Source organism: Ailuropoda melanoleuca, chromosome X (assembly GCF_002007445.2).
Source record: "Ailuropoda melanoleuca isolate Jingjing chromosome X, ASM200744v2, whole genome shotgun sequence".
NCBI lineage: Eukaryota > Metazoa > Chordata > Mammalia > Carnivora > Ursidae > Ailuropoda > Ailuropoda melanoleuca.
This window is the reverse complement of record NC_048238.1, coordinates 12277195-12300562: the sequence shown is the minus strand read 5'-3', so window position 1 is coordinate 12300562 and position 23368 is coordinate 12277195. Positions and strand designations below refer to the sequence as shown.

The window sequence follows — 23368 nt, the reverse complement described above, 5'->3', positions numbered from 1 at the left end:
CGTAAACAGTTGGGGTGGCTGTTGGAATAACTTTATGGCCACCGAAAGGTGAATTGCATATATTTTGCATGTGCCATGAAATGCTATTCTTTTGATATTTTTCAACTGTTTAAAAATGTAGAAACCTTTCTTAGCTTCTGGACGCTACAAAAAAGCTCATGTTTGATTTTGGTTTAAATGGTGGTGTGGAGGATGAAGGGGAGAAAAATGAACAAATAATCTTCCAAACCTGTTTTTTTAATTGACGTTTAATTAGTTGACTTGCAACATTACGTTAGTTTCAGGTGTACAGCATAGCGATTCAACAAGTCTAAGTGATGCTGTACTCAGCACACCTGGAGCTCCCCGCCATCGCCATACACTATTACGATTCCCATTTTGTCCATCCCCCCACACATCCCCCTCCCTTCAAAACCTGTTTTTTTTTTTTAATTGAGAGAGAGCTCCTGCGAGCAGGAGCAGGGAGAGGGGCAGAAGAAGCCGACTCCCCGCTGAGCAGGGAGCCCCACGTGGGGCTCCCTCCTGAAGCTGCGGCTTAACCGACTGAGCCACTCAGGCGCCCCCCTCAAAACCTGTTTTAATCAGTAGTTACAGCCCTGTTTCCTAACAGACCTTAGGCCTAGAATTTAACAAGTGAAAAGCTTAATGGAGAGGTAAGAATGACCTATATGTGTCCCCTTGTTTTTCTTGAGAAGGCAGGAGTTTCCGGAGACATTTCTATTCACTGGCCTGGTCACCTCTCATGACCGTGGGCCACAAGCGCGAAACATCTGGCAGGAAATGGAGTCACAGTCTGTAGCGTTGGAGCGAACTTGCATCTGTCCGGGGTAAACTGGACGGTGGAGCAAATCCAGCTCGCGCAACTGGCCTCTTGGGACTCTGCTTTAGCCAATGAGTGACTGGCCAAATGATCTCATTTGAATTTTATCTCTTCCCTTTCTCTTACCCCCCCATAGAGATGTTAATGAGAAAAACAAAAGGGCAAGCAAATAGCCAGAGGAAAAAAGACAAAGCGGAGATAGCTATTCAATATGTCCTGACGTATAAAATCTTTAAGAGAGAATCTAGAAAACGCCTTCCGACTTTACTGCCTCAGTTTTATCTTCCTTTTAAAACGAGGATGGCACCAGCAAACCACAGATGGCAGTAACCGATAAGCAAGTAATTGTCTTCTCCAAAATGTCGTGCACCTCCATTCTGTTGGAATAGATGCTATAAATGTGCATTGAGCTGGAATAAATTGACTGCCATTTGGGTTGAGAAAATAATCTGGGGAGATTCCATAAAATGGAGATTTAGGAGGACTCAAAAAATATTAATTGATGCAGGTAGTTCTTCAAAGACGGACATTGGTAGGTTTTGAGTAAGGACAGATGGAGCATTCAACGTGACAGATTACCAGAGTGAGATCTTTGACAGTCATCTTTTACTGAGGCATCGAGTCCTTTGACCAGTCCTCAGCTGAAATCTATGCGGTATATGATTTAAAAAAAAATTCAAAAGAAACTAAAAACCGCACGGTCAGAAAGCCAATAGATCCCAAGTATACTGGTGCTGAACCCCTTCCCTGCAACTGAGATGAAAATGACATTACACATTAACACAGAGATCAAAGTGTAGAGGGGTTTATATCCTGTATCCCTGCAGCGCGGGGCACTTTATCAGCTCAGACCAGTATCAGGTATACTGTTTGGGCTGAGAAAATATATTTAGAAATCTAAAAATATTTGTGGTTATTGAAATGACACCTAACTGGCTTACGTGGGTAGTAAAATGTTTCAGACTTACTGAAAGAAGTCATTATTCATGCTTAGTGTGTGCTAAGCCCTTTGCTTCTGGTTCTGGGTGGTATTAAGTTTGACACCGCCCCTGGATCTCAATAAAGGTGGAGAAACACTGGAAGCCCTCCCAATTGACCTCCACTTACCTAGAAAGAACTGGACTGAGCAGTGTGCTCATTCCACGGGGAATATCTTGCGTGAGGTGCTTTGAACACCCAGGACGATCAGCAGCCCTGGTCTACCTGCCCATTGCTCCTCCCTCCAGCCGAATTGAAGTGGACTCGAAGGCAGTTGTGATTGTTCTCAAATCTGTTATGCCAGTTACATCAATAATTGCAATTATGCAATTTAATTAATTTGTAAAGTAAGTAAAGAGAAAAGGAGTTTGTATTTTTAGGCGTGCCTGGGTGGCTCAGTCAGTGAAGTGTCTGCCTTCAGCTCAGGTCATGATCCCGGGGTCCTGAGATCGAGCCCCACTTTGAGCTCCCTGCTCAGCAGGGAGCCTGCTTCTCCCTCTCCCTCTGCAGCTCCCCCCCCATTCCTGCTGTCTCTCAAATAAATAAATAAATCTTTAAAAAAAAGAGTTGGTATTTTTAGAACTAAGTCAAATACTTTGTAAAAGTAAATTGGTGAAGAAGAGCTTTTGAATTAGTATGGGAAAGAGGACAGAAAAAGAGTGGGGGCAACTAATACTTTAGAAGGATTTCAGTGGTTATAGTCGTTATAGGTGTGCTTTCAAAAGACGGGGTTCAATCCAATCAGCTGACCCACCTCGACTGTATTTCTAAAAATTGGCGAATGTATGCACATTTATGCTTTAATTTCAAATGTTGGAGGCAGCAGATTGTCTTTTTCAATTGATGATCCTGATTGCATCAGATAAGAGGGCTTGGGCTGTACATACAAAATTGATTAAATCAAACTTTGGTGGAAGTGCCAGCATGTGTGGAATGGCCAGTCACTGGGACAGCGGTTCTTAGAAGAGAAAGGAAATCTGGCATATGGGGAAATATTGCCCAGCAATTAATCACATACTGAAACTGCAGCACTAACTTGAAAATATGTTTTCAAGTATTTTGCCCTTTCCGGACTGTTTAGGCAAATCAAAATATTTGCAGTTCAATTGTTTTCAGTTACATCTTCCTTAACTACACTATTAGTTTTAACATTCTTGGCGAAGCTTCTCAATGGAAACTATTTATTATCTGATTTGGCTCTGCTTGTAGTTGAAAGTAGTCAAAAACAATAAAGTATATTTTCTTTGAGACTAATTTTAGGTTCAGGAGATAACCAGGTGGGCGAACTAGCATAGAAATGACAAGAAGATAGAAGCAGTCTTTGTTTTCAGGGATCCTGTTTTAAACATTTCATAAAACAATACAGAAGCTAAAGGTACCCTTAGAATGACCTGGAAACCTGACTCCAGCATCTGTAACAAAGGGCTACCTTAAACTGGAGCATTTCACATGGCCTCTTGGGAATCAGCATTGTGATTCCTCCCCTACAGCTGCAAAGAGAGTGGGCAGAAGTTGCGCTCTGTGTAAAGTGAGGACTGGCGTTCTTACGAAAACCCGAACTCTTAGCTTCTAAATTCAGGTTTGCTCACAGACCCGTGAACACCGCAGTCAAGCAAGCTCCCCTGAGAGGAGGTGCAGAGGAATCCCGATTCTGCATTGTTGGAGAGTTGTCTCTTGCCAGCTCACTCCATAAAGACAGGGGAGGGGCTATATAAGTTGTTGGGGTTTATGTACGGTGAACGTCCTACATCATGAAATGAGGGGCCAGGAGTAGACCTTATGGGTAACGTATATGGGTGTTGTATATGAATGAGTTGAAGATAAAAGACATGGTCCACCGCCCCTGGGGAATCTCAGTAAAGCACACTTAATAAAATGCATCTTCATCTCACAAAGATATTGCCCGGTTTTAAATGAGATTATTCTTAGATTCCCAGAGCTCTGTTTTACTGCCAAATCCACGCATGAGTAGAAAGTCCGTGGAGGTCTGTCGTTCACTTCCATGGCATCTGTTGACCTAAATCTTCAATAAAGAAGGGACCTTTAGTGGTGTGCTGGGCCGGCTGTCGCTAGCTCGAGGGGGGCCAATCATGCACCTCTTCCCTGACCTCACACCTCACATCGGGAGCTTGAAACTGGCCAGTGGGAACCTTTACGCCGCAGAAATGAGCACGCACTACAAATCGGGTTCATTCTGCCGCTTCTCCGTGAAAGCCAGTTTTATTTTTTATTTTTTTAGATTCATTTATTTGTCAGAGAGAGGGAGTGAGCACAAGCAGGGGGAGCAGCAGGCAGAGGGAGAAGCAGGCTCCTTGCTTGGGGGACTTGGTCCCAGGACCCTGGAATCATGACCTGAGCCGAAGGCAGGTGCTTAACCGACTGAGGAACCCAGGTGTCCCAGAAAGCCAGTTTTAAACATTGACTAGCAAACCCCTGCTTCTGGGACAGAGGTTCTTAATCTTCTTTTGTACCGTGGACCCTTTTGTCATTTGCCAAGACTCCATCTCTGAACAGTATTTTGTTGTTGTTGTTTTTTAATTCAATGATGTCATTAAAACGTTAAAAGGAGAAGTTAACGGTACAGTTACAGGTGTGCTGCTTTGAGGGTGTTTGAAAGAACAGCGTCGTGCAGCGTCTCTACATTCTCAGTAGTGGTTCACAGGAAGTGTGTTTTGAGGTGGCCACAGCACTGTAATGTGAAGGGAAGATATCTGTGATTTCTACTGGAGACGGAGTCATCAGCCCAGCTAATACTACAGTGCTTGTTGGCTACATTCATGACCGAAGGAAAGGCCACATCTCCGCTAGGTGTCCGTGAAAAGAAAGATGCGATTTATCTGCCATCCTGTGATTGCACTGACTCCAGGCTAAGAACTCCGCTCGGTTAGGGTCCTATTTCACATTTGCCAGCATCGAAATGAGCCTGGTTGCTTCACACAGGTTATCTCCAAAGTGGAGGTAAAAGGGAGAATTTCTCTAGAAAAAGAAATCACTATGTTTGGACTCCAGTATTCACAAAATTCACAAATGTAGTTTCTGTTTATATAATTATTCCTCAAGATATTTTTTTGCATTTAAATAAGCACCCCCTAATTGATTATTCAGCTCTAACTTTAACGTGTCAGGGGGATGCCCATATTTATATCACCAAATGTCATGAAGGTGTATCCCTCTTAGACGGCTCTGTGGGCTTCTCTCCCTACTTGGAATCTTCTCTCTGTTGTCCATTTGCATGTCTTGGTTTTTAACCCAACGGAAAGAACCAGCCCCAATCCCACCTCCTGTCTCTAGCCTCCTGCAGCTGTTCCAGCCCACTGTGGCTTCTCCATTCCCCGCCCTCGTGCAGAATCACTACTGTCCTCTTCACATCCCTATATTATTCTGTTCCTAGTGTGGAGCCTATTAGTCTCCTCCCTCCCACTGTTGCCAAGTCCTTTAGATTCCTTCTTAACCCCACCTCTAAAATCTATCCCACTCTCTCAGTTCAGACTGTAATGCATTTTCTTTTTTCTTTTTTAAAGATCTTATTTATCCATTTGAGAGAGAGTACGTGCACGCATGAGAGGGGGCAGGGGCAGAGGTCTGAGAGGGTGAGGGAAAGGGACAAGCAGACTCCCCACTGAGCGTGGACCCCCCCAACACGGGCTCGATCCCAGGGCCCTGAGATCTGGACCTGAGCCCAAGTCAGCCGCTTAACCGACTGAGCCAGCCAGGCGCCCCCGGACTGTAATTCATTTTTACTGAGACTGTGACAACAAACCCCTAACAGGTCATCCTATCTTCACTCTTCCCCGCTCTGGTCTAGTCTACGCTCTGCTCCCAGAGTTGTGTCTCCAAGACATAGATCTGACCATTTCACACCCCACTCTCTCCTCAGAGGCCCCCCACTTTATATGGATAAGCATGGCTTCCAAATTTTTTCTTGATCTGAAGCCAGTTTACATTTCCATCATTCTTCCCAGAGGAACGTCACAGTAGTGGTAGAAGGGTCACCCTTCCCCTAGAGACGCCTCGCACGTTCCCAGCACCTTACCTTTGCACAGGCTGTTGTCTTCTCTAGAATGCCTTCTCTCCTAGCTTTACCTGGTGTAGGTCTCTGGAATCCTGCAGAGCTCTGTGCTAGTCAACTCCTCCACAACAAATCCTTAGGGCCTCTAGACCTGAATTAGCCCCTACAGCCCCATTCTCTCGTTGAACTTTCCTCATTAGTGTTGCATTAAGACACAATTTCATTTGTATTTCATCTGTCAGTCTCATTACAGAAGGGGTAGAAACGCAGCCATCCTGAAGACACCCCCCCAACACACACAGCATGTAGCACAGAGCCTTGTTCATAGTTCAGTAGCTATCCCACTCACTTATTTTTCAAGGGAATTACTCTGATTCTTTTATGGAAATATATTTAGCTCCTCCCAGTGAGATTTATTTGTATAAAAGGAATCTGAGCGGCACCTGGCTGGCTTAGTCGTTAGAGCTTGCAACTCTTGCTCTTCAGGGTCATGAGTTCGAGCCCCACGTTGGGCATAGATCCTCCTTCAAAAAAAAAAAAAGGAATCTGCTTTGCTCTTCTTTGGATTTTCTCATAATACTAGGCACTTGTGGATGCTCCAGAAATACTTGTTGACAGGAATTAATGATGGCATTTACTAATTTTCCTAAGTATGCTTAATTCTTATGAGGTGTGTATAATTTGCCCAAGCAAGCATTCTTATTAGCATGTAATGCTGAAGACTTTGCTTATCAATTGAACTGTTAGGTCTGCCATCGAAAATGTAAGTGGAAGCACGATGCAGGATTCACCTCCCTTTTTTTTTTTTCTACATTGGGAACCAGGCAGTTTCAGACTTTAATACTTGCAAATATAATCAACCAAGAGATTTAAGGAGATTCTTAAGTCTCTTATGTCTGAGGTTGAAATGAATATTACGGGGCTATGTAGTCAACCACGTTTGTAACCGTGTGATAAATGTACTGTAAAGAACATTCTGTTTCATGGGTCATCTTTTTTGTAGGGCCCGATGATGCACAACAAAAAATAGAGCCGCATCACACAGCAGTGCTGGGGGAAGGTGACCATGTCCAGGTGGAAAACAAGGTAAGTATTAAAAATTGTTAATTTTCTTCAATTGCACTTTGTACTAGTTTACAGGTAAATGCCTGAAGTAAAAGTGCAGCTGAAACATTTTCTCTCTTCCTTGGGCAAAGAAACTATGCCACAAGCTTATCATCCCCTTTCATCAACCTCTTATTTCTATTGGTTTATTTTAAAGTTTTCTCTATACCCATTTCTCATCTTCAGGACTCATCTTAAGTCTCTGTGGTTTACCCCTTGAAATTTAGCCCTAGGAACATGTCTTCCTTGTCTCTTAATTTTCTTTCTTTAGACACTTGATTTATTTTATTTTTAGTCTAAGCAAAAATGGATCAGCCCTCTAGGAGTATAAATATAGATCTCTGTTCTTACTCACAGAGAGCCCTTGGCAAGTCAGCCCCATTTCGAACCGAGAGGAGCATATGATGCATTTTGTAGTCCCTTTTGTGTTGAACCCCTGCTTCCTAGACCGAGTTTCTGATGTTTTAGGAGTCTCGGGAGCTTCTATCCCCAGATTGCCAAGTTTCTTCCCTGGGTTTCTTTCATTTCCTTGGGTGATTCTCTCACTCTCTTGTGAGCCTGCTAAGCCAATCTGATGGCTTTGTGTCTTCATAAAGAAGATTGAAAAGACCATTATGAAAAAGCTCCTGACGAGATGAATTTTGCAAAGTAGGGATGAAAACTGCTTCAGTGTGCAGGTGACTGGTGGAGAGGCGGGCTGCCTGCTGTGTGGCGCCCTGCCCCTGGGGTTGTAGAATGCAGTGGATTTGAAGAATTACTACATCCTAGCCCTCTTTTCTGGCAGCTCACCTACTGCTGCCTTAGTCGTCCACGGCACCACCATGAACTAGGAAGCAAGTAGGTCCTGCTGGGCACCAGAGAAAATACAGATCTCAGGGTCCGTGCCCTCTCTTATTAGGTTAGCTGTTTGAACTGCTACTTTTGACCTACAGAAAGGGCATTTTCCTCTGTGCTGATCCCATGCAGGAAAGAGGCTGGAAGCTACACGTAGGCCAGAACCTTCTGATAGCGGGTTTGTTTGTAACATTATCTGATTTAACTTGACACCTCCGTTCTTCCTATAATCTAGCAGAGGGCACACTGCAAATGAGAAGGACTTGGAAGCTGGAACGAACCAACAGAAAGCATTGCCGAGGGGAGCCAGAAAGGTGGGAGGCAGCTGGGAGAGCCAAGAGTTGGTGAAAATGTCAGTTCTCTGGCCCCAGAGACACCGCTCTGTTGTGGGCCCTTCTGTCATTATTGCTGTGTACGAGCGCAGCCGGAGCCTGCAAGGCACAAGAAAGATTTCTATGAATAGAAGGATTTTAGAAAATTAGCATTTCAGTGGGTGTGTCATGCTTATGTCCACGGAACGCAGAAAGTCCCGTCCCCCGTAAATTACAAGGGAGATAGTGAAGGTGTGAAGCTTGACCTCACTGCTTGTGAGCTGTGTGACTTTGGGCACGATACTCAACCTCTCCGAGATTTGGTTTCTTTGGCTGCAAAATCGAAGTAATGATGCCACGTGCAGGGGTTGGTAGAATATGGGAGATGGCATATGTCAGGAGTCTACCCCAAGTCTAGCACAGGGGTCAGTAAATTCTGCCCAACAGGCCAAATTCAAACCTGGCTTTGTAAATAAAGTTTTGTCGGAGCACAGCCATACCCGTTCCTTTCTGTTTGTCGGTGGATGCTTTCACACCACAACGGTAGAGTGGAGTGTTTGCAGCAGAGACTGGATGACCCACAAAGCCTAAGATACTTATTTTCTGGTTCTTTACAAGGGCAGGTGTGCTAATCCTTGATCTAGTGCCTAGTGGGTGCCCAATAATGGGTACTAGAAAGTTCACTGATCTAAATGCCTAATTTAACAGATAGTCATATCAGATACGTGTTACCTAATGAGGATTCATACTTTAGGGCTGAAGATTCAGGGCACATAACAGTTTCTAGAGCTAGAAAAAGCATCTGAAGTATCCTGATTCACTCCATGGCCCCAGGTCAGGGTTATCTGCACTTGGAAATAAGCCTGAGAAGGAAGATGTGACTTCCTAATGCTCCCCCTAACCCCATTTGCACTGAGTTGTGGTCAAGAATAAGGATTTGGCATACTCCCTGGCTTCCTTCTTGCCCTTTCAGTACTCCTTACTTCTGAGTCTTCCACAGTCATGCCTGGCTGCCTGGTTAACCAGCGGTATGGGTGGTTTCCTCTAGAGTGGCCAATGCTCTGGGGCAGGAGAGGGGGCACCGAAGGGTTGATGCGGATTGCGTCTGTCCCCAGCTTTCCTGCTTCCAGCTTAGCATTTGACTTGTCTTAGGTCAGCACATTTTCGGCTTCAGGGACCCCTGTCTTCATGCAGAGGGTGGATTGTCCTCTGTGACTATTACTCTGAAGTCTTCCGTGGCAGGTAGCAACTGCAAGAGGCTTGGTTTACTGCCAGATTTCAGAGTCTTTAAGCCAGACCCTTTGACTTCTTAGAGGAAGCCCATACTCCCACCAGTGGCTTCAAAATAGTCTTAACTGTTTCAGAGTTCTTAGAGATTGGCATCAGCCCCATGCTACTCTGGCCATTTAATCCTGGACTGTACCGATCACCCTGAAACAGACGCTGTTTCAGGGGCTAAGGCTCCCTGTGCTGCTTTGGCCCACAGTTGGTGCTCTGGGTACTAGGATAGCCCCCTGATCAGGAGCCCATTGGTTTCATGTGAAAGGCTCGATGTCACCTGTAGACACACATTTATTTTTTTCGTCAAGGTAGACAATCAGTTCTTCGTTGGCTGCCCCCACAAGAGTACTTGAGAGTCAGGATACTCTTTAACTGCCACCATTCTTGGGGAGCTCAGTAAATGAATACAGATTAACATTTTGATTCAAATACAGATTGAAAGAAATAAAGCAAAACACCCTATTAAAGCTAGAGACAACTTTTTTGCTTATTTATGGGTAAAAATTCATAACCATTAATTTTTAAAAACTGATAACAATTCATTGTTTTATCTTTCAATTGGCCTAAGAAGTGTGAACAGTGAAATGCAGTACGAGCAATTGCGTGCAATTAAGTCATGCTAAAACGCACTTGCTTCCTGGTCATTGTTTCCACGTAATGCATCACTATAATAAGTGTCCTTCAACCAAAAGCATATACCCTTTGATTCATTCTCAGAGTCCTACTGCCATCTCAGGGCTTCAGAATCAATCAGACTGTGAGTCCATACTACTCATAGTGGCGAAGTTATCAACACCTTCAGTGAATCATAGAGCCTTCACCTGGGCGTTGATCATTTACTGTTGGTATCAGCGAAACTCAGGACCTATCTTGGCAATAATATTTATGGAATAACAAGAGCAATTTGTAAAAGGAAATTATTCAGTAAACCCAGAAGGGCCTAACTCTGAACTAAGAACTCTGAGAAGGTTCACCGAAGTCAAAGACATGGTCTGGGCTGGAAGAGATCATGACCTTCAGGTGGTGTGATTATACATGAAGCAGTAAGTTGGCCCCCATTACCTTTGTATGGGATCTTTTCATCAAGCCCCAAAAGGCATTTACTGATATCCTCACAGGGACTCGTGTCTGAAACAGCTCTTCATTCTCTTTCCTTGTGCTTGATTTTCATTATTCGACACTACACACAAGGTCACCGTAGATGAGGACTTTTCAAGGTAACAGCAGTTGGGACTTTTAACCACATCAGCACTCTACTGAAGATCCAGAAAGATGATTAACTTTCAACAAAGTAGGCAGGGAAAGAAAAAAAAAAGGTATATTTAAGGAACAAGAAAAGGATATCAAACATCTGGTTTAGGATAGCGGAGAAGTGACTACCGAGAGGTTAATTTAGTGGAAAGGTCATTAAAGGAAGCATGGACCATCGTTAAGGTTTCTGAAATGGGAATCCAAACTCCTGACCTCCTCAACACCCAGCAGTGAAATCATTTTTCATTTCACATCAAATGTAAGTGTCCCTTTATTTTACTGTCTGGATTATAAATGGAAAGTCATCATTTGATCTGAGTAATATCAGAGGAAGCAAAACTAGTATTTTTAAACTTGATCGTCATTCCTAAATGTGTAAACTGGGGGATATTTTGTCATTCACAAAAGGTACATCTTCTGAATTAAGGAATTTACGTTCTTGGGGCACCTGGCTGCCTCAGTGGGTGAAGTGTGTGAGTCTTGACCTTGGAGTTGTAAGTTTGAGCCCCATGTTGGGTATAGAGATTACTTAAAAATAAAAAACTTTTTTTTTTTAAAGAAACTTACATTCTGAGGAGTCAGCGCGTCCATGACCCAAGGAGGTTGGCCTTTCCTCACCCCTTCTCCCATAACCCCTAACCCCTTCTCCGCCTGCTGACCCTAAAACTCAGTCGTGTCTCTGAGAAAGCACCTCAAATCATTATGCAGTGACATCTTCATTCACATTAAATTATATATGATGTAGTACCGATGATCAGAACTATTTTTCTAAAATACTTTTCTTTCAAATGTCTGTTGATTCACATTTAAATTTCACCACTCCACAGCCATTAGGGAACAAAGCTTTCTTGATAACTGCATTTTTTAAGTTGAATTTTTAGTCATTTAAACGTGATATTGAAAAAAAAATCATTTCTGATAGAAACCCTACCCTTTCCTGTGGGCTTAGTTTATATTATGTACAATTTAACTTGTTCGTAACCTTGGATCATCAGCATGTATATTAATTATTGTCCCGAGCTATAATGTCTAATGATGTCTGTAGAGCCTGCTGGCTTAACTAAGTGGTCCTAGATGAATTTTTAAGCTTCTGTGCCTGTTTTATGTAGTTTTTTTTTTCATTTCTGTCATTGATCTTAAGCTATTTTTTTTGTATTGCTCTATAGTACTTTTCTGTCTTCTAGCTCTGAATCCCTCATAGATCTGAAAACCACAAAGCCTCATTGTTAGCATGGTGTCTAAAGCAAGAATAAGTAGAGATTGACAGTCTGCACTTAGTTTAAAACACTAATCTTCAGTGTATGGAGTTTATGACATCGATTTTTAAAATAGGAACTACCAGAAGCCTTTTTAGGCTTTTCGACTTTCAGGTGAATTCACGTTAGCATATTGTGACAGCAGATTGGGTTGTGGCTAGGTAAGGTGATGATGTATAAATAAATAGAGCCTGGGAATGGTTAAACAGAGATATTTTTTAAACATGAAGAAATAATGAGTGCATCCACTGGGGGGCTGTGCTCAATGACGCCAGCCCTGGGACTGTAGGGAGTAAGTTACGACTTTTGCAGAAATCATTCTACCCCAGCTTGCCTTTTAGTATTTTAAAGTTGGAGGCAGAAGGAGAAGTCAATTTCAGTCCTGTACGATATGAGTTAGTTTTTTTTTTTTTTTTAACTACATGGAAGTTTAGGAATTCATTATTTATTTTTATTGAATCCAGTGATAAGCCTTCCAGTACTAGTAACATTATAATGATTTCTAATTAATGAGCTTTGTATCAGAAGTATATAAATATAATATGATGGAGTATAATTATCTTACCACATATTTAGAAGTATGCCATATTAGGGGCACCTGGGTGGCTCAGTGGGTTGAGCATCCGACTCTTGATTGTGGCTCAGGTCATGATCTCAGGGTTGTGGGATCGAGCCCCACATCAGGCTCTGTGCTCAGCATGGAGTCTGCTTGAAATTTTCTCTCTCCCTCTCCCTCTGTCCCTCCTCCTGCATGCGCTGCCTCTCTCTCTTTCTCTAATAATAAAGAAATATTTTAAAAAGAAGAAAAATTTTAAAAAATATGCTGTATTATTCAAATAGGGTGAAGTTTTAAACAATTTTTGAAGGCTTTGTTTTAAAGCGCCTTGTCATTACTGCTTTATCTAAATTAGATAGACCTAAGAGATGCCTCCAAAGAATTACATAAAGTTGAATTCCCCATTAGTGATGAGCAAATCACCCTAAACTCTAGTGGCTTACAACAGTTACTATTTCTCACAAGTGTGGTGGGGGTTCCTTTCTCCAGCACTGTCGGGTCACGGGACATCAGTGATAGTGGGGGTTCGGGGTCATATTGTCAAAGTGGTCTCTAGAAGGATTCCTGTATCAACCCAAAATCTCCCAGACGATCTATAAACGTGTCTCTCCCTTTATCCACACTGGCACTGGATATTGTAATTAATACGTCTTTCAGTTTCGGGGGAAAAATCGAATCTCAATTCTAAAGACAAACTTTTAGAGACTTGAATATCATAGGACCCTTTTGGAGAGAAATTTACCTGAGCAGATGTCACTTGGATGGTTTTAGAAGGTTCCATTTAATGCAACATTTCTGGGGCATATTTTACATTAATAGCAATAAATGTCAAAAGTAATCAAACCTTACTTTTGGATTTGTGTAGATAATCTTCCCTTTTAAAAATTGTTAATGGGAGGTTATAAACCTTGTCATAAGGTAAGTAAATGACATGGTTTGTCTTAAGGGTGTTTCCGGTTAAAGAAAATCTTGATTTGCATTCTCCTCCTTTATCTGAGAAGGTTAATTTTTTTGGTGTTCTGGACGTACTCTGGAGTGCTGACTGAGAAGACCAATCATCTTAAGGAATAAATGTTTCCATATCGAGTGTTACACAGAAAATATTTCTGGAATTTATACTCAGAATTAGGAACATCGTCCATTTGGCCAGCATGTCAGCTTCAAGTTATTCCTAATGTGACATTCAGAAATAAGCTTGTTTAGGGCACCTGGGTGGCTCAGTCAGTTAATGTCTGCCTTCGGCTCAGGTCATGATCCCGGGGTCCTGGGATTGAGCCCCACATTGGCTCCCTGCTCAGCAGGGAGCCTGCTTCTCTTTCTGCCCTTCTCCCTGCTTGTGCTCTCTTTCTCTCTCTCTCAAATAAATAAAATCTTAAAAAAAAGAGAAAGAAGCATGTTTATTGTTTGATATTCTCTTCCTTGACTTTAGGATCCTGAGAGAAGCCACTTTGTCCTAATTGCTGGGGAGCCATTAAGAGAACCTGTTGTCCAACATGGTAAGCCCCAAACGATGGCAATTTTCCTGGTTGATTTTTTTTTCTTTAAAAGTAGTGTACATATATAGTATTTTGGGGAAGAATAGCTAGATTTCTGTCCTCTTCATCTACAAATTCAAGGATTTTGTTTCATTGTTCCATCATCAGAGGAAAATATATACCTGGCTTTAATTTCTATATTCATTCTCTCCTCCTTTTAAAGGAACAATTCTTGAATACCTATCACGTATAGGGCGTTGAGCTTAGAACTGTGGGGAAACAAAAGTAGTGTTTTGCATTGTGTCATAGAGAACTTGAACTTACAGAAAGGTTTTATGGCCTGCTGCTCGAATATCATTTTTATCTTTACTAAAAACAACAGGGATTTCAATACTGTTTGTAGTCCGTTGTATTTTTAGTGAAAAATAGGAACCTCTTAAGAATATTTCTTTGGCAGTTTCTAAAATATTTGAGTCACTCTTTATTTGTTTAAAAACAAAAATGAATAGAGGAAACTGTGGTATAGTGGGAATAGGACTTCAGTTGGAGGCCGAGTAAGTACCCAGTCACTTCACTTTGTCTTGATTTCCTTATAATGTTTTATTAAATGAGGAACATCTAAAAGCACCTAGAATCCAACTTAATACTCATTTTTATTAAGAAATTTTTGCCAACTTATTTAGATAAATGTCTATAAAACGTGTGTCTACTTATCCAATTATGAAATTTAGCATGCCTTCAAATCCCATTGTATTACCTTGCCTTGCGTGAATCCCCAGGTACATACAATGATTTCAGGAAAAAAGCCCAGCTGATCATACATTTCAAGAACAACTGATTATTTTAAAAATATTTTTTTGTTCTATTAATAATTTAAGGGGAAAACATTAAATTATACTCCACCTAGCTGACCTCCATTTTGCGTGCTTCAATTTCCACTCCAAAGGTGCATGGTTCTTTTTTCCTTTGACCTTGATTGAAGAGCACTGAACTCATTTGTTCTTCTGGAAGAAGCCTGAAGACAGATTGAGAAGGGTCATAATCTTTATTCATAGCGGCTAGAATTTAGGTGGGAAAAGGACGTGTGGGATGTAAGTCTCTTTTGAGTTTAATAATCACCTCTGCACCAATGATGAGAAATGAGAGTCCAGCCAAATTCAGTGACAGACCAAAGGGGTGGGTCTGCTCGAGGCCACTCTCCGTTTGTGTTACAGGAATCCTCAGAGGCTTCGGTCTCAGGCATAAGCCTCCACATTCAAACTTAGATTAACCAGACAAGATAGATAAGTCACTTGACATCTCTGTTAATGAGAAGCAAAGCATTTTGTTTGGTTTGTTTAGTGTGTGTGTGTGTGTGTGTGTGTGTGTGTGTTTTACTTTTTAAACCCCAGGAAGTTGTTTTTGTTTGGTTGTTTTTTTGTTGTTTGTTTTGTTTTGTTTTGTTTCTGTTTTTGTTTTTGTTTTTACCTGTGTATGTATAAAGATAGCCACAGCCACAACCATCTCTTGGTTGTTTGGGAACCAGTACCCATTTGATGATCTAGCCAAGGACCTTGTTTTTCTTATCAGGGGTGTCCTTAATGATGTGTCTGAAAATAAAGCATGGAATGGCACAGAATGTTGACATAGGAAATGTCCTTAGTATTGATGTAGTCATGTCCCTTTTTATAAATGAGGAAAATGAAATCAATATATTTTATTTATTTATTTACGTAACAGATACTTGGGTAGTATTTATCATTTACTACGATGGGCCAACGTACTTTCCATATATTAATTTATTTAGTCTTAAGGACAACCTTGTGAGGTTGGTACCCTCATCTGCATTTTACAGGTGAGGAAGTCGAGGTGCAGAGATTCATCGTCCACCACCACACAGCTGGGTTCATAGTGAGATGTCTGATTTCCAACCCCCCTGCCCTTTTGCTTCTCACCGTGTGAGGTTGACCCTCGCTCTGCTCTGTGGCTTCTCCGATGGGAAGCGATGGTTAGTAGTGGAGCTGGATTCGAACCCTAGTCTTTTGACCCCACGTTTTGTGCTCTCCACTATACCAGGGTTCTACATAATGAAGCTTGAACTTACACCATTTCTATTACTTGGGAGGGAGTGTAAAGGTTTAACTAGAGAAAAGATGAAAGCTGTAGTGTGAAAGAGTATTTAGGAGGTATTGGTAAGTCTCAAATATTTTTCTTGTTTATAAACCTTATAGTTGATCAGTTAAACATATGCTTTCTGGGGGAATGTCATGTACAACATGGCGACTACAATTACTAATACTGTGGTGCATACTGGAAAGTTGCTAAGGGAATAGATATTAAAAGTTCTTACTGCCAGACTAGGGTGCCTGGGTGGCTCAGTCAGTTAAGTGTCTGAGTCTTGGTTTCAGCTCAGGTCATGATCTCAGAGTCATGAGATCAAGCCCTGTGTCGGACTCTGCACTGGGTGTGGAATCTGCTTAAGATTCTCTCTTTCCCCTCTGCCCCTCCCCACCCTGCTCTCCCCCCCACCTCTCTCTCAAAATAAAAAAATTCTCATCACAAGAAAAAAAAATCCGTAACTTTGTGTGATGATGAATATTAACTAGACTTACTATAGTGATCATTTCACGATATGTACAAATATCAAACCATTATGTTGTACATCTTGAGACTAATATGATGTATGTCACTTATACCTTGATTTAAAAAAAGCAATAAATTTGGGGCACCTGGGTGGCTCAGTCATTAAGCGTCTGCCTTCGGCTCAGGTCATGATCCCAGCGATCTGGGATCGAGCCCCACATCGGGCTCCTCCGCTGGGAGCCTGCTTCTTCTTCTCCCACTCCCCCTGCTTGTGTTCCCTCTCTCGCTGCCTCTCTCTGTGTCAAATAAATGAATGAATGCATAAATAAATAACAATAAATTTAGTGATAATAGTATGCAAAAAAAGAACAAAAGAAAAACAAAAACATGCTTTCTGGTTTTAGTTTTCTTCTTCCTCTTAAGGATTTGAAGAGACAAGCTTCCTCAGCCCGGCTTTGGAGGGCTCTGAGCTTCCAGTGCTTCCCTTGTTTCTCAAAGTGTGGTCCATGGACCAGTAGTATCTGCATCACTGGAAGAATAGTGAGAAATGCAGGGTTTCAGACTCCACTCTAGACCTCCCGAAACAGAATATGCAAGATTCCCAGGTGACTCACGTGCACATTATAAATTGAGAAGCAGAGCAGAACACTGTAGAAAAGCGTCAAAATGGAAGCCCAGAAGTGCACCATTTTTTCAGAAAAATAATCAGGGGATGGGAGAGGTACTCCACAAGTCCAAACTGTAGGCATATTATGACGTGCAAGAAATTGGTCCTTGGCCCAGGATCTGCTCTCGTTTTGGGTTCCAATTCCCTCTCTTCTATGTGTCCTTTAAAAGTTGACTTCTCCAAGGTGTCCTCTTGGATTGATTTTTGCATATGAGGGCTCTGTCATTCTTTCCTACCTGATATCCAGGTCTCTATCTCCAGATGAAATTTCTCTCATGAGCCCTAGATCCGTGTTTCCAACAAAAAACCGAGCACGTCTGCCAGGAAGCCGTTCTCTTGTCTCCAGTTCCTTCATATCAGAATATCCAGAGCTGAACTCCTTGTTCTACTCACAGCCTCCTTTGTCTGGTATCTCAGCTGCCCTCAACAAGTCTACCATCAACTCAGCCTCCCAGGCTGGACACCTTCTCCACCTGGGTGCCAAAGTCTTTAAAATCTGCAAAGCACATCCCATTACTGTCTGCTGAACCCTTCGGTGACTCCTAATCGCCTGTGGAATTATGCCCAAACTTCTTCCCATAGACCGCATCCAAAACCCACAGGGGTCTGGCCTCTTCCTGCATGACAGGCCCCTCATGCTTTCCCCTTCAGCCTTCTCCTTCCAGCACCATGCCCCCTTCCTCAATTCCTCCGCTTTTAGCAAAACTCGAGTTCAAACCTAGGAATTAGACAAAGGCGCCAACAGGCTGTGGCCCGTGGGCCAGATCTGCCCACTGCATGTTTTTGTAAATAAAGTTTTATTGGAACACAGCCATCCCTATTCACTTTCATATTGTCTGTGTCTACTCTTACGCTTCAACAGAAGAGTTGAGTAGTGGAGACAGACACTGTTTGACCCACAAAATCTAAAATACATACTATCTGGCCCTTTACAGAAAAAGTTTGCCAACCCCTAGAGTACCCAAAACGTGTTGGTTTCTTGACTCGAAATGTTTGTAATCTCCTGTTTATTGCCAGTGAGTTGCTGCTAATTTTCAAAAATGACTCAAACCCTCATATAAGTGCACAGCCTTGTATACTGCGTAGACACCAAAACTATGACATTTGCCATTTCTTTGCATCAGATCGGTTCACTTCTTGACATCAGCTGACAGGAAATCTTAATACATAATGTTGTATGTCAATTACCCCTCGGTTGAAAAAAAAAAACACTATAAAAATCGTTGTAACGGAACCAAGCCCAAGAACGTTTTGAATAAAGAGATTGCAATTGCTGATGACAACTTGCAGCAATGGCTGAGTGGGATGCAATTGTTTATCTGATTTGTTTATCTGAAGTTTGGTCTTTATAATCCTACACAATCCTGGTCAAGAAACTTTTATCACAGTCCTCAGGGACTGGACACTGCAAAAATAACCTTTTACTGCTCAGATACGCCCGGATTGGTTTCAGATTAAGATAAGAACTCCAGAAATACATACCATTTCTTGTAATAGAAGAAAATATTATCGTCACCCAGAACTTTCTGAATGTCTCTTTCTGCCGTAGGTCCATTTGTGATGAACACCAATGAAGAGATTTCTCAGGCCATTCTTGATTTCAGAAATGCGAAAAATGGGTTTGAAAGAGCCAAAACCTGGAAATCAAAGATTGGAAACTAGTGAAGAGCACAAGAGCAGACCTCCGTGCTTTCTAGAATTTTGCCTGTGGTGGCATCCGTCCATTCAGCATTTTGACTTTCCAAAGCTGACTGAGCCGATGCTTCTAAAAAATTCCACTAAACTGATAACATGGTTTTTATAGCAATGCACACAAGATATTTCCTGGTACATGCAAATAAACCCAATTGTTGCTTCTTTAAAAACCAGTGTTCTTCATTTTGGTCTAAGTTAGTAAGTTAGTAAGTTTCTGTAAGTTTCATTTAAAAAAATCATTTTTGTGATTTTTTGTGATGTTTCCCTTTTCATGTGTGTATGAATGTTTTGTGTTTTTTGCGCATGGATGAATTTTGGAAGCAATTTTGATTGCTTTCTGCGTGTCCCTGGCAGTCAATGTGTGAACATCTGATGTCCCTTCCTGAGCAATGCAATTTCCATGCAACATTCATGCCTGTGCGCTGGGGTTTCACATTACAGGTTATCTGCGTTAAAATAACAGCAGTCCTGACGGTTTGAGTCAGTTTTTAAAACTGCCCTGCTATTGGTAGGGACGCGGCAGGATCACAGCCAAGACTTCCCTGCATTTTCTGCCAAAATCTCTGTCAGATTTAAGACACATGCTTCCACAACCTTCCATGAGGGTTGTGAAAAAAGTTTGAATCCAGAATTGGGTTCCAGCCTTCTGCGGCTGCAGACATTGGTAGCCACACCACCTCCTCACGAAGCAACTAGAACCTGGGGCACAGGGGGGAGAGATTTTTTTTTGTTGTTTTAATTTGCTGGACGTGAAGTGAATTTTGGGTGCTTTTTCATGTCAAGTGCAAGTCATGTCCACCTCCTGATTATTTTTGGAGCATGAGAGCATTTACAGTTTTTTTTTTTCATCTCTCTCCCCGCATAAGATTGAGCAAAAACGTTCCTTGACTAATTGAAGTCATTTCATTGGATTTTGATCACAACTGATTATTTGTTTTTTTCCATGTGAAGTCTTGGGGTTTCGAACTTTCCTTCTGGAGAATGCCTTTTGAAACAGTTTGCTCTTGCTGCCTGCTGTCAACTGCTTGGTAATCAGTGGATATTAAAATACTCAAAATGTACAGACAATGGGCCATGCTGAACGTTTTCATGATGTCTTACCTGCAGTTGGTGCAGGGCTCCAGTTATGAACATGGACCAATGAAGGTAGGTGGCTTAATTTTTAATGTGATGCAGGGTTTTCTTATTGGCTTATATGGAGGACTTTCTTTCTTTGCCCCCCCATTTTCCAGACAATATAAAAATACAGAACACTCCTAGTAGTGGACAGGATATATCTTGCATTAGTTAATGAATTTGCTGGTTCTTAGGCTTACTGAGATGCTTGCCATGTGTGTTTGAAAATGCTGGAGTTTTTTGGGTTTTTTTGCTTTTTTGTGTTTTTTTTTTGGAGTTGTAATAGAACGTGAATGAGCCTTCTGGACACTTTTCAGATGGGTAAGTTTCTCCTCAATTATATATGCAGATGGCATGGTGATTTTCTAATGAAGCACTGGTTTGTTTTTGTGACACGGAAAACTGTGTGGGCCATTTATTCATGTTGTTTGTAAGCAACAAACGTTAGTTTGGTTAGTTTAGTTAATTTCTTTTGTGAATTGCAAACTGCAATATACTTCCTCCAGATGGTTTCTATCCGGTTTTCTAAAATACCCTTTGCTACCATCTAGAAAAATGTTTTCTTGGAAGTCATTTGGTTTCTTGCTTTTCGAAATGTGTAAAATTCAACAGTAATTGAATCCTTGGTTCTATGGGCAGGCCTTGGAGCCGGATGAGTTGCGAGTAATGCAAAAGAATTAACTGGGATGTTACTGAGTGAGCAATATTTCGCCCAGTTTCATGTATTTTGTAGATTATTTTGTTTCCTTCAGCTCTTTATTTTGAAAATGATTTGGATTTCATTGTTTTGTTGGAAGTGGTGCTAAATCGTTATTGATTTAGGAATTTCTGGCCATGAACAGACAGGCGTGAACTTGAGGTTTTGTGGCTGTTGTCAGGACATGCATTTTCAGCAGGGGTGATATCGCCCCCAACAGGAGAAGATTGGTCCTCGGGAACAAGTCTTCCTCTCCTGCCGTGTGGGACGCAGATGTACATACAGTGCCCGAACACACAGTATGTCTCTAAGTGTGGAACGCTGTGCTGGGGGACAGCCACCTTGTCTCGCAGTCTACTCAAGTCTTTCTAAAAAAACAAAACAAAACAGGAAGTCTAGCTTTCCAGATTCCAAATGCACTCCGGAGAACTCACAGCTGTTTGGCCCCACCTTGTTGCCGCCAGCCTGCGTGCTGCGTCTCAGTGCCAGATGGTAGGCAAAGAGGAATCCACTGGTGAGCCTAGGTGACAGGGGGAAAAAATTGGACTTGTTTGAAGCAAATAAGACTTCCCAGGCTGTTCAGCTTTTTTGAAGTCCACGAAACTCGGAAAGCCTTTAGAAGTGCTGGGTTCATGGAAGCTCCCCCCCCCCACCCAGTGTTATGCATGGATTTAAAAAAAATGTTTCCATTTGACTTTGAACGTCACTGTATTTGACAGTACAAGAGGAGATTTTGAATTGTTGGAAAGAAGTAATATGTTTTAGGTTCTTCCACTCTTTTAAAGAGCTCAGACACCAAGAATTCTTTAGGTGTCCTGGGCTCAGTGAGGTTTTAAGTGTTTGGATGTACTGATCACACAGGAACAGATTTCATGTGGGGGTGGAAGAAAGCATTTGAATTTGCATGTGACAGAAGACACGTCCTTACACGGTAGGAAGGTGCGTTATGTGCTTAGTGATACTATTAGCGACTTTTTCATACATGTCTGAGTTTCCTTTAAAAGGTGAAGCTACATATAGTGCGCTTCTGTCTACCCAACCCCCCTCCCCCGCTAAATTAAATGTTTCTGATGTGAAGGGAGGGGGTGCCTAGAGCAAACAGAAGTTTTGGCATAGACGTGACTGGGTAGTGTGAGGGATAAGGAGGTGCACCACATTGGTTATTAGACTTTTCCTTTAGCCCCTTTTTCTTAAGAGAGAATCTAAGAAGAAATATGCTTCTTAATCTTCTTGTTTAAAGGAAAGTTTGGTATGGAAGCGTATTCGAGATGGTAATAAACACCGGGATATGAATTTATTGTGTTGCGTTTGGAGATAGAAATATTCCATTTATTATGAGACATTTTCCGGGTCCTTCTCAGTAGTAGGTCTGTGAGCGTGTTTTTCTCTGCACCCTTCTGTCTTCCAGGCCCCTCTGTTCCTAAATGGGGGGCAGTGCCAGTTCCGTTCCCTAGTTGCCCTTTCCCTACAGTCCTCACTTTCTGTCCTTGAACATTGTCCTTGTCTTCAGCTTAGACTAGCATTGCCTCTATCCTAATTATACGAGTCGGTGCATATTTTTTCTGCAACAACCATGCAAACAGCTACCCCAGACGACTGCATCTAATGCCACTTGAGTGTGAGGCATCCTAATTTCATTCGTCTTGCCACTTGTATTTAGGAGAGCTGTTTGGGGTCAGCAGTGCGTGGACTTTGTGAACTGAGATAATTCTGTTTGAAAATCTCAAATCCTTATATACTGTTTAGCTGCTAAGTTTCTCAATCTAAGCAGAACACATTTTCTTCTAGAAATAAGGTTAACCCAGTGCCTGTTCTTGGCTCACTAATATAATCAGATTAACCATCTAGATGTGGGATTTACTGGTGTCTGTTTTGCCTATTTTTCTACAGCTGGGGTAGTCCTATATAATCGCACAGGATGTGCACTGCCCAACTCTAGGAAGCTTTACATAGACTCACATCTGTATGTGACAGCCCTGAGTACCATAGTGTAGACATTCTGGGCATTCGGTAATAAATACCTCCAACTTCACTGTCCAGTCGTTCATACTGACTGGCTGGCGAGCACTATTTCTGGTTTATTTGATAAGCAGTTCTTGTCATCAGGAATCCTGGCATCTCCTTGAACACTCCTATGAAGCCAGCCTCCATAAATCTTTTCAAAGTCACTGATTCAGACATATCACTAGAGTGATGAAGGAATAACTCCAGGTTATGGTAGGCTTTCCCAATTCTTTTCTGGCAAAATTGGTTTCCTTCTCCCCCACACTATCTTCTATCCCCCCCTTTCTTCACTGGTGGATGACTGTTGCTGGGTGTTGGGAGTCATTCAAACTGTATGTGATACCAAGACCCACTGGAACGTGGGATACCTCTTTCATGAGAAGTCCCGTGGCCGACCAGACTTCATGAGCTTGGTGTCACATGCCTTCTCCTGACGTTGTCTTTAGAGTGAATCGAATAACAAGAACTGAGTGCACCTTGCATGTTTCACTCCAGGAAGCAGACCTTCCGTCCCCCTCCCTTTTTTCACCTCCTAAGTCATGCACGGGGAAGTCCATTGACTGTTGCTAGTCACATGGCCCGATGAGTTCTTGTTCACTTTTCTGTCAGGCACAGTCCTTGGCACAAAAGACATTTGAAATGTTTTCTATTAACTTCTTCTTCATTTATGACCCCATAGCTAAATGTGTTGAATTACATGCTTCTATACACAGATCTGTTCTACCCTAGTCGGTCACTTTTAAGTTGGTTGA

At 42.0% G+C, this 23368-nt stretch overlaps 2 protein-coding genes across 7 annotated transcripts in view; both read left to right on the top strand.

Moving 5' to 3' along the window:
• The window catches only part of PIR (pirin), a 102251-nt gene extending 83282 nt beyond the window's left edge, over window positions 1–18969 (top strand). For all 5 annotated transcript variants that reach the window (XM_034648992.1, XM_034648994.1, XM_002928956.4 and 2 more), the window contains 3 exons: window positions 6811–6893; window positions 13830–13896; window positions 18654–18969. In XM_034648992.1, the coding sequence (XP_034504883.1) occupies window positions 6811–6893; window positions 13830–13896; window positions 18654–18766 (263 nt within the window). In that variant the 3' untranslated portion in view covers window positions 18767–18969. The remainder of the gene's footprint in view (window positions 1–6810; window positions 6894–13829; window positions 13897–18653) is intronic.
• A 98-nt stretch (window positions 18970–19067) lies between these two features.
• VEGFD (vascular endothelial growth factor D) overlaps window positions 19068–23368 on the top strand; it is a 34122-nt gene continuing 29821 nt past the window's right edge. For both annotated transcript variants that reach the window (XM_011236925.3, XM_002928957.4), the window contains exon 1: window positions 19068–19945. In XM_011236925.3, coding sequence (XP_011235227.1) covers window positions 19856–19945 — 90 coding nt within the window. In that variant the 5' untranslated portion in view covers window positions 19068–19855. The remainder of the gene's footprint in view (window positions 19946–23368) is intronic.